A 16166-nucleotide genomic window follows, 5' to 3' on the forward strand; every position below is an offset into this window, starting at 1 on the left:
TGGCTCATTTGAAGATTGTAGCCTTCAGGAGTTTGCGTGTGTTCCTCAGAGTCTTCTGGCAGCATAAAGCCAGATATGACACTGCTAATGCCTAGTGTAATTCTGTAGAAACTGGAGTTAGATATTTCCATATGCCAAAATATTTTTTCTTACAATTCACAGTATATGGCAGGATAACTGGAACAAAGATGTGTGCTACTTGATATGCCACTATTATAGGTTAACTTCCTAAGGAATATTATTCTGATAGCTAAAAAAAATGGGATTCAAACTAAAGGAATGGATTCTCTCTACCAAGAACAAATTCTTTGTACCATTGCCTACACATGCAATCTGGTATTTGTACTGTTCACAAATATTTGCATGGATCCAGACTTTGTTCTCAGCAGGAGGAGTATGTTCTGAACAGCATTCTGCTCTGGGAACACTCCTACTGGCAAAAGGGGGACAACTTTTGTTGATTCCCCCGTCCCCCTGCACCCTCAAAAATTCTGTTCCAGAGGACTGTGGACTTTCCGGAACAGTGCAGGAGGTGCTGATGGAAATTGTTAAGGAGAGGAGAGAATCAGCAAAAGTCATCTCTCACTTCACTACTAGGACCACTCTCCTGGATCAAAAGGCTTCTGCAGATGGAAGGAGGCCTTCCTTTGACAGATGGCTAAGTCCAGATCCAACCCATTGTGTTGCATACAACTTCACTGCATTGCTTGTAGCTTTGTATTGTTAAAAATGCAATCTGTAAAAGCTAGTGCAAATCCTGTCTCACCACGGGGGCTAGCAGTCTTAGAATGTTCTTTTTAAAAACGTCATCTATCATTTCTTGAAGTTTGAAGTTGAAAACACATGATATAAGATTTTTCTTGCTCTTTTCCCTCTGGTGTCCATTCAGCTTTTTCTCCTCATCTTCTCTTCTTCCTACTCTATCACCAACTGACTTTTCTTCAGCCCCTTTCACAACATTCAGTGCCTGTCCTTTCATTGGCCCAGCACTCTCAGAGCTCACAGGAGTCAGCATTATTACATGTGCATAAACACACTGTGTCACATGTTATATTACATTCACAGTGTGGGGTGTTTGCATTAACCTCCCCTTTGCCTCATCCCTCTCCCTTCTTGAGTTGCCCAAAGCTCAAGCTTTGAACTTCTTGGAAGTTTCAAAATTTTCTGCACAAGCTTCAGTTTAAAACAAAAATGAGCAAAATCGGTCTGGTAGCTCTCTAGTAATAAAGCCTTACACTATCGTATTCTTATATAAGATTGTAAGTGCATGGGGCTGCCATCATTCTTAAGCCATTCTTGGAGCCTGAACCTTGTCTACTGTAAGCCTACATACATATTTGCATGCTTCAATATTACTTTTACATGTCTTACAGAAGCAGTGCTGAACCTTTTTCAGCCCGAGTGCTGCATTCTAGTGGTTTCAGAGCTTTTGGTGGCCATATTCCAATAGTGGGAGTGGGGGCAATGGAAAAAGGGGGCATCACCAAAAATGTCAGCAAGACCAAAAATACTAGCATACTTGAGCTTAAAGCACTTACTGCCAGTAATTACACCTTGGGATAGGCATTTTCATTTAGAACGGGGAGAAAGCAGGGAAAATACCAAACAACCAGCAGTTAAGGGAAAGAGGATATAGCCAAGGGAAAGGGGTATACTCATCTCATGAAACCTTTAAGGCTGGATTGAGACCCTAGGCCGGGTGTATTTGGCCCATGTGGCTGAAGTTCAACAGTCCTGTCCTCAACACACACATTTCTATATATCTCAAATGACTTACTAATACCAGTTCAGCTGTGCTGCTATAAATGGGCCTAAGGTTTCCAGAGAAATGTTTGAGCGACTACTCTTTAATTTATACTCTAAAATGTTAACAACAATGTGCTTTGACTGTAAAAGGGGGACTATTTGTTGTGTTTCACTTATTCCATTTTCACATATAATTATCATTTGGGTGATCTACACAATAACACGTATCTTTCTTACCATAAATGTATGAAATGCCAACAAGTTCAAAGATGGCTATTATAACAAGAGAGTAAGATGCTGCATAGGTGTCCACGAGCTGCAACATGTACATCCCACCCTAAAATTAAAATAAGTAATTAGTAACAGAAATGCCAAAACATATTAGGAGGTAGTCTATGGACCTGACTGACAGTTTCAGAAAGGAACAGAAAGCTTACTGTAGCTTTGTCATCACAAAGACTCTTTGTGATGACAAAGCCTTTTCTAGGGTTTCTCACCCTGGAAAAACTCTTTGACTTCTATAAACTAGTATAGACATTTTCAAGAAGGTCCATACCATACCACACCTTTCACATCAAAGGAAGCAATCCTAAGTGGGCTGGGGCAGGGGTATTAAGTGGCAAATCATCCATCATTTCCAAAGCTCGACCAGCTCATCACCAGCCAGGCTGGGAAGCAGGGGGCTGTGGCTTTACTAGGCTTCTCAGACAGGTGAATCTTTGTTATCTGGATTTTCCTTCCTATTGAAGCCAGTGTGTGTCTGGGGTGGGTGGGGCAATAAGCTACACAAGCTCCCAATTGGCATAACAGAGAAGCCCATTCCTTGGACCTCTTGGGGAATGGAGGGATTTCGGATCAAATGGATTCAAAGCTGCATCTGCCCTGCTCCGATCTCTGGGCAACCTGTTCCAGCAACTAAAAGCTGGCAGTAGGTTTACACCCACAGAGCTTCCCATGGATTTAATTGGGGACTCCACTGAGAGATACCTCAGCCCCATTTTAACTCCTAATAGCCTGTAGATTTGAAAGTTAGGGTTGTTCTGAAAACTTTCTTAAAATTTCACTCTGAACTACATTGTTTATTTTAAAAGCTAATATTCTCATGGAGCTGTTACTACCAAGTGTAGGATCAGCCTTTTTTCCATTGGAAGAAGTGATCTTCCCGTGGAAGATAACATGCATATATATTTACCTGAGTGATCATAGGAAAGCCCATGATGAAAAAGGAAACACAGCATACAAGAGTGAACAGAGGCTTGTGAGTACGTAAATACTTTGGAAACTCATCTGAAACAGATGTCACTATCGTCTCAATAGTGGCAAACTGGGGAAGATCAAAGAAGACAACAAGTAAAACAACAGTAATCAATGTAGAGAAACAGATATCATTTGAAAAGGGTATATCCAATCTTGTTGCTAAAACCACTTTCAGAAATCAGAAGCTTTAGTACGCAGGGTCATTGAACATCATCTAGTTCCACTCTTCAACTTTAAGGAAGGTTCTTTCTTTCATCAAGCCAGTCTTGCCTCCCGGATTGAACCCCCTACAGATGAAGTTTCAATATGCAGAGAATGGACAAGATATATCCCACTACCAGACCTGTACAATGTAAGTAAATCTTTAAGAAAAGCTACTGTGATAGCTCAGGTCATGTAGTACATGGGAAGGTTAAAAAGAAAATGGGCAGGAACAGTTCATGTGATCCACTGAAGTAGCTTTACACATACAATTGTGGGGGCAGGATGGGGGGAATTTGTATAGTGGGAATGCCAAACAGATGTAAACATCCACTTGAGAAGCAACATGGATTTCACCTAGTTTCTCCCACATGGAGAGGCTGTAGCTCGGTGGCAGAGCACCAGCTTTGCATGCCAAAGTTCTCAGGTTCAATGTCCAGCATCTCCAGGTAGGGCTAGGAAAGACCATTGTGTGAAACCCTGGAAAACTGCTGCCAGCCAGCGCATACAATTCTGACCTAGATGGACCAGCGCTCTGATTTGGTGTAAGGCAGCTTCCCAATGTTCTTAATAATGTTCCTGGTAATCTGGCACAATATGCCTCTGCACCAAAAATGGCAGTATTTGGTGGTGGAATTAATCAAAACTATTAGGGGAAAAAGGCCAATGAGGCTCCAACTGACACACCAGGAAGCCTAATGTCTACTGAAAAATGTGTCTATTTTCAGGATCTACCCGCCTTGTGAAATACTCAACAGTAGAACTTCTTTCAAAGTATTAGGCATTGACCCAGCTCCACCCCCACCCCAGCTCAACTAAATTGTTTCTCCTGGATGCCTGTGCTTGGAGACTCCAACTTCTTGCTAGGACAATAGTTCACTTCATGCCCACACAGTTCTCCAATACCACTTTCTTTGACACAACCAAGTTTGATCCCGCCTTTCTATACTGAGCATCATCAGACGAGTCCATCTGATCACGCCCATTGCTCTTCCTCTTTCTTGGACTGAAAATCACAGCTTTGACTTTGACCTATGCCTGAGCACAGCATGTGAATCACTCTCCCTTGAGGTCAGACTGATTAACTCCTAGCTCTCTGCCATATCACTCCACCACCCCCAAGCTAGGTAATTAACTTGAATTTTGTAATTAAATTCTGTATGGGTTTGGGTACAACTTTTCTTAACCTCAAAATAAGTGTTGGCTCCAATCCTATACACACTTACTGGGGAGTAATCCCACTAAACTCAATAGGGTTTACTTCATGTTTACTTCAAAGTAGACATGTGTAGGAATGTATTTTCTGCGTACTTATTTTGCCCAAAACCTTTAGGTATGTGCAGAACTCCAGCCTGCAACCAGCTGCATTATTTTTTTTAATCTAATATGAAGTCTTTGGCGCTTAATGAACAATAAGGAAGTTTGATTAAAAAGCCAAGTTTACCATGGTGTCCAAGCCAAGTGTTAGAAGCATCAAGAAGAAGATTATAGCCCAGAATGGTGAAAGAGGAAGCCTAGTTAAGGCTTCGGGATATACCACAAAGGCAATTCCAGGACCTAGAAGTGAGAACAGAAGAGACAGATCTTGTTATATTTATCATAATACAAATAATTGTGAAGGATATTAGCATGGAACAAGAAAGAAAGTTCCGCATTGTCCATGTTGTGCTAGAATTTAAATAACTGCCCTGTCACTGAGGTCATCCGAGGGCCTGCTCCTGGTGGTTCCACCTAGATCCATCCTCCGATTGAAATCCACCAGGGGAAGAGCCTTCAGCGTGGTGGCGCCCCTCCTGTGGAATTCCCTGCCTCTGGAGGTCAGGCAGGCGCCAACCTTGTACTCCTTTCGGCGCCTCCTGAAAACATCTTTATTCCAGGAAGCCTTTCCTTAATATGCAGCCTTGAATCTCTGTATTTGCTTCTTTTAAAATTTGTTTTAACTGTTTTATTCTGTTTTTATTTTCATTTTATCTTGTACACCGCTCCAAAATTTTTCAACGGGGAGCGGTATATAAATATTCTAAATAAATAAATAAATAAATAAATATCGTCATTTAGTCATTAATACTGAATTAAGGATGACAAAATATAGACCTCAGTTCATAATTTCTGGTGGATCATAGTGTTACATGATCACAGAATTCAATGCTGCGCTATTAAACTCTGTTTCAAGGGCAACTCCAGAACAAACTAGTTTTGGGCAGTGAAAGGGTGGCTGGGTTTTTTTAATTAGTGTTTTAATGTATTTGATTATTGTTTTAGTCATGGTTATTTGTGATAATAAGCCTCGAGTGTCATTTTTCTTGGTAGAAAAGTGGGGTACAAATCAAATCAATCAATCAGTACAGAACATTATTAAGGGAGCAAGGATTTTGCTATACATATTAAATATGAATACTCTGTAACTAGGGGAGGGAAGAGGGTAGCAGAAAATATTTGGAGCCATCCCTGTTTTATTCTATTCTACTGGTTCTAAACTGTAGTGTAGAGGGCACAATTCCTTTTTGAGTGATGAGGTTTCTCCGCTGTTCCTTCACATTCATTTACCATTTATATGATTTATCCAATTGTGTCCTTCCACCAGGGGAATGGACACTGCTAGTAGATAAAATTACACCTCTCCCCTGCAGTCTACCATGAGGCCTCCAAATCTGTTTGAGAGGGTCAAGGGATTGGGGGAGGGGGGTGCAGGGAGAAAGGATACTCCCATTTTGCAAAGGGAAGTCCACTTATGTAACATTGGTTTTGGCCCACAGATACACTCCCCACACTTCTTTGCACTACAGTATAATGTAGTGATGCTAGTCTATTTCAGCAACAAAAGAGTTAATTTCAATATATACTTCACATAGTGTTTGGGAAATCCATGACAAATATTAAAAGTATTGTGGGCTGAAGATATTTTTATTGGTATGATGCAATGCAAGCAGTCCTCTTTAAAACCTGCTGTTAACTGGCAGTTTTTCTGGGCAAGAAGGCTTAGGGGACGTTATATATTCATGAACATGCTCTTTCATCTCTTGATTAAAGATTTCTTCTTGACTACTATAGATAAGAAGGCTGTTTGCACTAGCTTCTTGCATTTGGAAATTAAATTAAGGAATCAAAATAATGAGTTTCTAGAATTCATCATACCCTCTGGGAACATTTAATTGCACAACATGAAATTGCAAATCTCCCTTGATTGGGATCCTCTAAATTAATCTCATGGAAAGGTGAGAGCTATGGCCACCAAGAGTTGGACATACATGAAGGCAACTGCTGGGTTTCAACAACTATCAGAGTAAAAACAGACATTCTTCTTTTTGTAGTATTAACTCAATATTTAAGCAACAATTCAAATGCCACCATTTTATGACCACTAGAATGTTTGGAGACAAAAGTGGATTTCCTTTGGGACTTTGACTATATCTATATCTCACATTTGTATATTTCATTTTCATTGTGGCATTTTTCTAAATGCACATTTTGCAAATTACTAAAGTCCTCCTGCTCTGCAGCCCCCCCCCTCTTGGCCATCCTCAAGAGAAACATTATGCCCGGGGCAGGGGGAACCCATGGCACTTTTCTTTCCCCTCCCTTTGTCCCCTAAGCTTCAGTAATATACCCCTATACCCCATTCTTCCATAGTGTCCAACGATTTAGTTTTGTTCTGTAGTTCTTCTCCCCTGGCAAATGATAGCGTGCTCCAATATTGAATCTGCAGAGGTTATTTTGCCATCTTGCTCTGTACTTTCATGCTATTTAACCTATGAAATATTTTAATGAATTTGGAGTTTTTAATACCCTTCCTAGTGACCCAATTTTGAACCAGACTGACCATGCATGTTTTAGGCCTGAAATCTGGCTTCGCCAAGAATGCAGCTAATTTCCCCATGCAAAAGTACAGATCTCAAAAAAGTCTTCTAGCTTCATTGACTTGTGTTTAATGTAATGTAATTATAGTGTGTTTAATTATGCTTGTGTTTGTTCTACCAAGTTAATTTCTCCAAAATCAACTGGTGCATTTCAAATTCATGCTTGACATCCACCAATGTGCCACATGGTGTTAACCCCAAATTCATGTATGGTTGTCAGTTGCATTATTTGCAGACCTTTTATGACTAATGTAAAAAAAAACACCAATTTAGTGAATGCAGGTCCTGTGAGAATGTGCATAGTTTTTTACATTTATTTAGATAGGCAGTACATTCATTAACAAATAGGATCATTCTCTTTGGACAAATCACCCATCCACTTGCTGCAATTTCTAAGAAATGGATTAAGTGGACAAATGTGATCTCTTTTCAAGAAATGGATTGAAATAGTCTAATTGCTGAATAAAAAGTGCTATTATGTTAAGTGGCTTCATGTCATGAAATGGGGGTAGGTTTTGCATGTAATGAGCAATTCTCCATAAAGCCTAAGAAATATACACATTCCCTGCTTAGACCTCAGATGTTCTAGTTGCTATTCTGCTTCTGAATCTCTGGCCCATGGCAAATTCAAGATTAAATTGCTGCTGCATGGTGAGGATTCTTTACCCAGGCTGCTACAGGTGATGTCTCTTGCAGTTTGGGCTACTGCAGCAGATACAAGAGGCATGGAGAGACCAAAGGTGTTTACAAGCTTCCCACAGTTTTCAGATGTTCTAATTTGGACTGAACAAGCACTTTGTCAACTATGTTTTCAGTTAAGGAAGCTCCCTGTTGCTTATAACATTTTAGACCAATCATTACATCCAGGAAGTTCAACAACATGATAGACTGGGAGAGCACCTCATGGCCATGAGGAAGCTGTACGAAAATTTCTTGGATGGCTAGAGAATACACAGTTCCTAGCCTAGGTCTGGCACAGAGATTGCAAAGGTGAAACACTCCCTTTGACATCATGGCCTTTTACATCTTCCTTGGCATTTTCCCTCTCTCCTTTTACAGACATAAAAATGAAACATGCTTTTCTTTTCTTTTCTTTTCCCTATAGCTTTTAAACTTTGAGTTTGTTCTGACTCTATACTGTTAGCTTCACCCTTCCCGGTGCCTGTTTACACTTCCCTGTGCCTGTTTGCATTCTCTTTCCCTTCTTATTGTTTACTACAACTTTATTAGATTGTAAGCCTATGCGGCAGGGTCTTGCTATTTACTGTGTTATCTGTACAGCACCATGTACATCGATGGTGCTATATAAATAAATAATAATAATAATAATAATTAAATATGATGTAACACGTGTAAGTGATAACTGCAAGCATCTCAACCAAGTTCTTCTTTCTGATTTCAAGAGGACGTATTGTAATTTTCAAGCCTTTCTAAACTGCTAAATCTGTTACTAAGTATTTATACAGTGCTATCAACAGACACAGTGCTTTACAGAGCCACATAAGCAAAAAGAAAAAGAAAAGAAAAAAGATAGGCCCTTAACCTAAGGAGTTTACAATCTAAATTTTGACAGTGGTGACTGGAGACAGCAGAAATAAAGGCAATGGTGACAAGGGATGTAATCTGAATAAAAAATATTCAAATTATATAGAAATATATTAATATTTATCCAAACTCATGACATGGCTGTTTTTAGCAATGCTTCTTCAAAAGGAAACAAAATACTAGCAGAATGTCTTATAGCCAAAACAACTTAGCTCCAGCTATTTTAAGAAGGCTCATGATGTTATGCTATGTTGGTTGATTGCTATTATTGTATAGAACTTAACTTTTATGTAACTATTGTGCACAATTTTATTTTAAATGCTTTTTATAGTATAAGTTAGTAGTATGCAAGTTTTCTCATTTTAAGTAGCTGAAAATAAAGCTAAATGTCTGACTGATTTGAGAAAAGAACTATAAAAACAACAAGTAGCAACATGCTAAATAAAGGTTGCAAAGTTTGCATTACAAGCTAAAAACAAGCTAGTAAAAAGAGTAAGCTAACTAAAAGTTAAATATTATGTTGCTAAAGTCATTTATGTCAGCATTAGCAGGTAGCTTGCACATGTAAAAATGTAACACTGAGACATGACTCACTGAGGATTTGGCTTTCAAATGTATGTGTTCTACCAAGGTCATGAATCCCAATCTTCAAAACCAGAATAATGTTAAGTATTATCAGGTTTACAAAAGTAGGAATAAAAGAAACACACAACACTGAACAAACTTCAACTCAACTCTATACAGGCTTATATAAGTAAGCTAGACAATCATCAAAAATCATATGCTGTCTCGCTGCATAAAGCAGACCCTACACATGTTTACTCAAAAGACTTATTTCTAAATAAAGTATTGTGGTTCTAGTGTTTCTCCAAGTGCCAGGAAGTGGTACTACTTTGTTCATACAATTCCAAAGACTTGCCAAATGTGTTCCAATTAATGTGCGTTTCCAGGTCAAGTTGTTATGGAGATCAAAACAAACACATCATTATTCAAATGCAGCAAAATTCATAAACCAAATTCCAGTGAAAAACAAACTATTATACCTTGGTCTGCAACGTCTTCAATGTCTACTTTGAGCTCATTCGCCATGAATCCAATAACTGAAAAGATGACAAAGCCTGCAAATATACTTGTGGCACTGTTGGTGCAAGTTACTATCAAGGTGTCCCTAAAGGAAGGGGGAGAAAAGAAAAGACATTTGCCTGCTTATTTTAATGTGCAAAGCAGATGTGACAATGTATAGTGGGTATATCAATCAGAATTTATTATTGGTGAAATACAATACTTATGAGATACAAGAAATTATACATGTTCTAAGTAAGAAATCCCACCCCCAAATGCCAAAATGTTAGACTACCAATAAGCATAGTTTAACCCACTCTACTAATACCAAAAAATTAAAAAAAAACTCATGCAGGAAATGTGGTGGTTCTGGAGGACACCACAAAAATAATGTGTTAGATCCAGACTAAGGCCAGATCTTCACCAAGACGGATATGACACTTTGAAAACAGTTTGAAAATTGTATATGGAGTATGTCCTGGGCCCCAACAGTTGTCACTACTGTTATAAACCATTTTAAAGCAGTAGTGTAGATCCTGCCTAAGTCACACTTATTTATTTATTTATTTATTTATTTATTTATTTACATTTATATACCGCCCCACAGCCGAAGCTCTCTGGGCGGTTTACTTAGAGCAGAACCACTGAAATCAATAGGACTAAAGTTAGCATTGTCTATCTAAAGTCTCATTTATTTCAATGAGTCTATTCTAAGTATAACTTCATCTGGATCCTACTCAAAGTATTTTACAATTAGCATCACAATATGAAGGCTGCTTCCAGTATAACAGTTTGATACTTTAAATCTGTGGAAAATACTAACTGTGATACCACCACACTCCATAATGCCTGTTATCATATACTTCCTTGGTGAACCTAATCAAGTAATAGAGTTCCATATGTGTCCTTAAGAAGATAAGAAGATCCATGCTCGATCAGATCAAGGGTCCATCTAGTCCACCACTCTGTTCACTGACCATGAACCCACTGTTGACCATGAACCCACAAGTAGAACATGGGTGCAACAGCACCATCCTATCCACGTTTCCCAGCAACTGGTGTATATAGGTTTACTGTCTCTGATACTGGAGGTAGTACAGAGCCTTAGAATGAGTTATTGTCCAGTAACCACTAAGCTACCAAAGTCACTAAGACTGAACAGAAAATTCAGTCTACATAATCATTAATTCCAAACATGGCTCTTCTCACAGGTCTAACAACAAGGATGGTGTGGCATTCCATTGTTTACGAACAGTGGACAACATTTAACTTGCACTGATGAATAAGCAAAGCCAATATCCCAATGCCTCCTATAACAATTACTACATTTCCTTTCTTAAATCATTGCAATGAATAATTTCAGGAAACTGTGATCTGCTTTATACAGCAGCCTAAGCATGAACCTCCACGTGTTCAAAAGCCTCTATCAGTTCTGACAGCTGCTACACAGACCCCTGCAGAGGCCCCGTTTTAGCCATTTCAGGACCAGCTATAGCAACAGCAATACTACTGCTTGCTCCCTCACTATCCAGCAGTGCCTGGGTTCTTCTGGCAGCAGAGAGAAATTAGGAAGTTGCTTCAAACTGGTGAGCATCATCATCACTATTGATACTGGGAAAGCTGGAGGGATCTTAAATGGATGCCTGTAGCAGCTGTCTGAACTGGAGGCTTTGGACTTTGCTTGCTTGTTTGTTTTTGCAAGCTGCTATGTGAGCCAGACCACTATGCCTGAGCAATGCTGTATAAACATAAGCCATCAAGTTATCTACTAGAAATGCTCTTGGAACATCTCCTTTCCATATATCTCTTTTAAGATATTTATTTACTTTACTACCCTTATCCACAGGTAAAAAAAGTATAAGGTTCCAATGCCAGGTGTTTCTGAAAATAAGAAACTGTGCATGTATGTGGTTATGCACACACACACACACACACACACACTAATAAAGTTAGTGATCAAAAATATAAGTGTACGGATCCCCCCCCCCAAAGTAATACCAAAAGGTTTTCAGTTACAATGCCATTTGTTTATTAGATGAAAAGCAATTTAGAAACCTGCCAAGAAGTGTACTCTGCAGTACCTTCAGCATCTCTAAGGGAGACTCCCCTTAGGCAAGATAACACAATCTATTATGTTTCCTTCCTGCTGAGCCTTGATAACGTTAACTATAGAAGCAGATTGCTGTGTTCTAACTTTATTCTAAAGGAAACTTTTTGGAGGGCTCCGGATCAACTTCTGACAGAAAGACGCTCACTAAAAAGTGTATGATTCCCACAGAATTTTAAGTTATTTGTTGTATGTGCTGCAACTTATAAAAAATGATTTGTCAAACTGTACTGAAATACACAGAAAGGTAACATGTTTAATTGTTCTGAGACATATTTAATTGTTATTAGACCTCTTCACAAACAGGGATAATGCTTACTTCCCAAAGTACTGTTCACTACTGCCTCTCTTGGCTCAGCCTTGGCTGAATTCATACAGTACCTTGTCAGCTGGATAGTATCAGCCCATGTGTGAAGGACTATGTCAGTTGCTCCACCCATGTGCTACATTTATCCAGATTTCACTAGAGCAGTATGAGGTTGGAGTAAGGGAAGCAGTCCCCATGCTTCAGTAGTGAAGTATGAATTGGGACTAGAACATGACACAGAAAGAAGCTTTAGCTAGGCCCTGGCTAATCAGAAGAGCAGGAGATACCCCAGCTTAATTTCTAAAAGACAGCTTGTTTCTTTCAGATCTCTGTGATCATGTAGCACAGGGTTTCTGCTTGTGCTGTTTCTAATTCAATTTAGAATCTGAGTTTTTCCTGAAACACTTGGATAATTTTTGTGCTAGTTACCTGATTCATGATTCTAGTACTCAGCACTATGATGCCACACCTGACATGATATTAAGGAGCAAACTAGACACTGTGGGCTTCTCTATACCAGGCTTTTATCCTGCACCTTTACTGGAGCTTCTACTTCCAGATTCTTTGTGGGATTAAGATCGGCTCCATTACACCTGCTTTTTTGGCAGCGGGGCGGGTTTTTTTTTTCCCTTTGTTTGCAACTTCTATCTATTTCATTATATAGCCACTAGATGGAACTGTGACATAGCGGGATTCTGGAAATATATGCTCCTTTTGTAGCGGCATTCAGAAAATGCTGGACTTTTCCCGATCTTTAAAAAAAAGGGGATAAAGGTTCTAAAGCATGGGAGAGACCTTGGAGGTTGACAGTCATGTAAAGGACCCACAAACTTCCGAGAGTGACCAATCATGAGTGCATGTTAAAACCTCATGTAGATAACCCCTGAAACTGTACAACTTGACTTGTGGCAATTTATATAAAGCAGGGTGGGTGGAGGAAGGCCATTTATAACGCAACATGGATTGGCAGGAAAAGGGTGCTTCACTCTTCTAACACCCATGATATCCCCTTTGAAACTGTTTCTCCCAGGCATTTTTTCTCCTGGCAGTGGTTACGTCTATTCTCAGAGTCCAGTGGTGGGTGGGTAGGTATTGATGACTGGTGCAAAGTAATTTTAAGGGGAAGTATGGGTAGGGAAATAGTTTGTCTCTCTTCTCCCATTGACCCAACCTGCACTTTACATGCCCTTCGCCTCCACTGCACAGGGACTTAGTGGCAGCCTCACTCTTACACAGATCTAATGACCATAGCATCCAGTTTGGTCCTTAGATTTTGGGATTTATCTTGCACAGATAATAGTAAGGCACGATCTATACTACTTCTTTAAAATGGTTTATAACAGTAATGACAAGTGTTGGGGCCTAGGACACATGCCATAAGCAGTTTTCAAACCGTTTTCAAAATGTTATATCCTGCTTGGTGTAGATCTGGCCCAAGTTTAAAAAGCAGATGCTGCAAAGATCTGGGGCAGTATGCTATATTGATGCGGCACCTACACTATTTCTCTTGCACAAGCGGAACTGACCCCTTGTGCAACAGGAACTAGCAGCTCCAAAAATAACCCAGGAAATGAGCAGTAAATATAGTTTCTGGAACAGAGCAGGGCAGGATCTACACAACTGCTTTAAAACGGTTTGTAACAGTAGTGACAACTGTTGGGGTCCAGGACACACTCCATATACAGTTTTCAAACCATTTTCAAAGTGTTTTATCCTGCTTGGTGTAGATCTGGCCTAGGTCAGCAGAACTCCGTTCTGCAAGCTCTGTTGATCTGTGCACTTATGGAAACAAGGGTCGTTGTTTGTTTCGGATTGTTTTGGGAAACACTAGTTTCTATTGTGCTAGCAGTAGGTCCCACTAGCACAGACAGTACTGGATACTACTCCTGGTTTAAAAATAATTTCAGAATGGAATCTTAAACACAGGGTACCACAACATACCCAGATGTGCAGATTGGAATCACCAAAACAGGTAATTAAATCCCTGAAATTGGAACATTCACCTAGATTAAGGCAGGTTTCCCCAAACTGGCACCCTCGTAAATACATTAGCCTACAACTCCATCATCCTCAGCCTACATGGCACAGCCTTGCTGGCTGGGCATAATTGGGGGTGGGGGCTCTAGTCCAAACTGCTTAAGATTGTACAGCTAGTGTCATGAGTCAAACAGCATAGCTTCAAAAACCATAAACTCAAAAGAACTGCAATTCACTGGAAATAAAACTCTCAGTGATGGCTTAATCAACATGCAAGGAGCAACTAAGACACTAACTATTGATCATGGCCAAAACAAGAAAAAAAGTTTACAATCGTTAGAAAACAAATCTAATGAGACTTCAACAATTCCCAGGCACAGCATTAATTAATTACTCCCCAGGGAAGTTCATATGGATTGTTCTATTGCAGCTTTTAGGAGGATCACAGGCACAGTATTCCTGAGCAGGATGTGGGATAGCCACGCTGCACATTGTCCACAATTTCCAAAAGCACAAACTGGTCAGGGCAGGCAGTGGAGAACACTCTTATCACCATTTCTCACCACATTTATTTATTTATATATATACACACACACACACACACACACAAACACACACACACACATATATACTTTCCCTCCCATCAATTACAATGGGAAAGTGCTTAACCGAGTTCCAGTCTAGCAAACATGAGGGACCCAATCTTAAGGCTGCCTCTTGGGGAAACAAAGGGGCTTTGGACCCAGCAGATCCAAGCCCACCTTTTTCCCATCCCTGGAATGCCCTGTTTTGGAGCCTACCTCTAGCAGAAACAGGTAGATCTATGCCCATAGAGCTTTCTGCAAGCATATAGGGGGCTTGCATAAGTGGATGTGTGCCCCCAGCTGGTAAAGAGGTACTACTGCCTCATCATACCCTTTCCAGCTAGCAATTCCAAGGGCTGGGGTTACTATGAAAAACATTGGATAGTATCCAACAGGGCCTCTGCACTCCCGTCAGTTCCACTATGCAAGTAGGACCCATCGCTTGTGCAATGGGGCTTTAGCACTGTATAAAAGCAAGCACCAAATGAGCGGAAACACTCATTTCTCCATCAGGACAGGTCAAAGGAACTCTATTAAGTGAACACCATTGACCTGCCTTGTTCTGAAAGTGACTGCTTTTGCTCATTTCAGGTTCCTATCCAAAGCATTAAAACCCCTGTTGTGCAAGTAGTGGGTCCTGCTAGTGCTTGGACAGCATTGGATACTGCCTATTATGCCGGTAAGCTTTTGGGAATTAGTCACTGCGTTTTAAATTGCTGCATTGACGTACATTCAAAATCATTTTATATTGTTATGCCATCTTTGTTGTTACTATGTTTTTCAGTTTTATTTCAGGATGATGAATCCTCAAAGTATTTTACTGATGGCCATCCATTTGGGTTTTTTTATAAGCTGCCTTGCCTTTGGCCTCTTTGAGGGGAAGTGGCAGGATGTAATTTTTAAAGTAGGTAATAAAGTAAGACTTGAGAATGTAACAGAAAAGAAAGTATAATTTACAGTTCTGTGACAGAAAAATGTCAGCTGAGAGTGAGCCCCAAAAATGAAATCATGTTATCAAATGCTAAGGAAGCAGTCATTTCACAAAATCTAGGTTGTCATAAAGGTAATTTGTAAACACCAAACTAATTGAGGTGATTCAGTACAGAGATAGAAAGCCAGTATCTGTTAAAAAGAAAAAGCACACTGAAAAATAAATGTCTCTTTAAAAGTAAATGCTTTGGAGAGGGGAAGCGAGTTATGAAATGAAGTGATAAGCTTTTTCAAAAACGAACACCACTCTTATCTTTCAAATCCGCTGCAAAAGATGACAGAACTGGGGCATGTGTTAAGGAGGAGTGCAGAACATCAGATGGTGCAGGCTGGCCTCTAGGCTAAAAGAGCACACAAAAGGGGCCTGTCACATCAGCTTGAACATGCATGTACTCTGTATTCATTTTGCCACCAGTTTGACTGTAAAAGCAGCATAGGATGAAAGGCTGTGCGTCTCTTATGAATTATCTGGGAGCACCTGAGGTGTGGATTTGCTGAATGTAGGTGACCTGGACAGGAGACCACTAGAAGCC

At 39.9% G+C, this 16166-nt stretch overlaps 1 protein-coding gene across 1 annotated transcript in view; it reads right to left on the minus strand.

Annotated features, from left to right (window-relative positions):
• SLC6A5 (solute carrier family 6 member 5) overlaps window positions 1-16166 on the minus strand; it is a 90582-nt gene that overhangs the window by 27943 nt on the left and 46473 nt on the right. Inside the window, exons 10-13 of the mRNA XM_063118799.1 lie at window positions 9650-9774; window positions 4649-4761; window positions 2939-3070; window positions 1984-2083 (exon numbers count right to left, since the gene is read on the minus strand). Coding sequence (XP_062974869.1) covers window positions 1984-2083; window positions 2939-3070; window positions 4649-4761; window positions 9650-9774 — 470 coding nt within the window. The remainder of the gene's footprint in view (window positions 1-1983; window positions 2084-2938; window positions 3071-4648; window positions 4762-9649; window positions 9775-16166) is intronic.

Source organism: Elgaria multicarinata, chromosome 2, assembly GCF_023053635.1.
Source record: "Elgaria multicarinata webbii isolate HBS135686 ecotype San Diego chromosome 2, rElgMul1.1.pri, whole genome shotgun sequence".
Classification (NCBI taxonomy): Eukaryota; Metazoa; Chordata; class Lepidosauria; order Squamata; family Anguidae; genus Elgaria; species Elgaria multicarinata.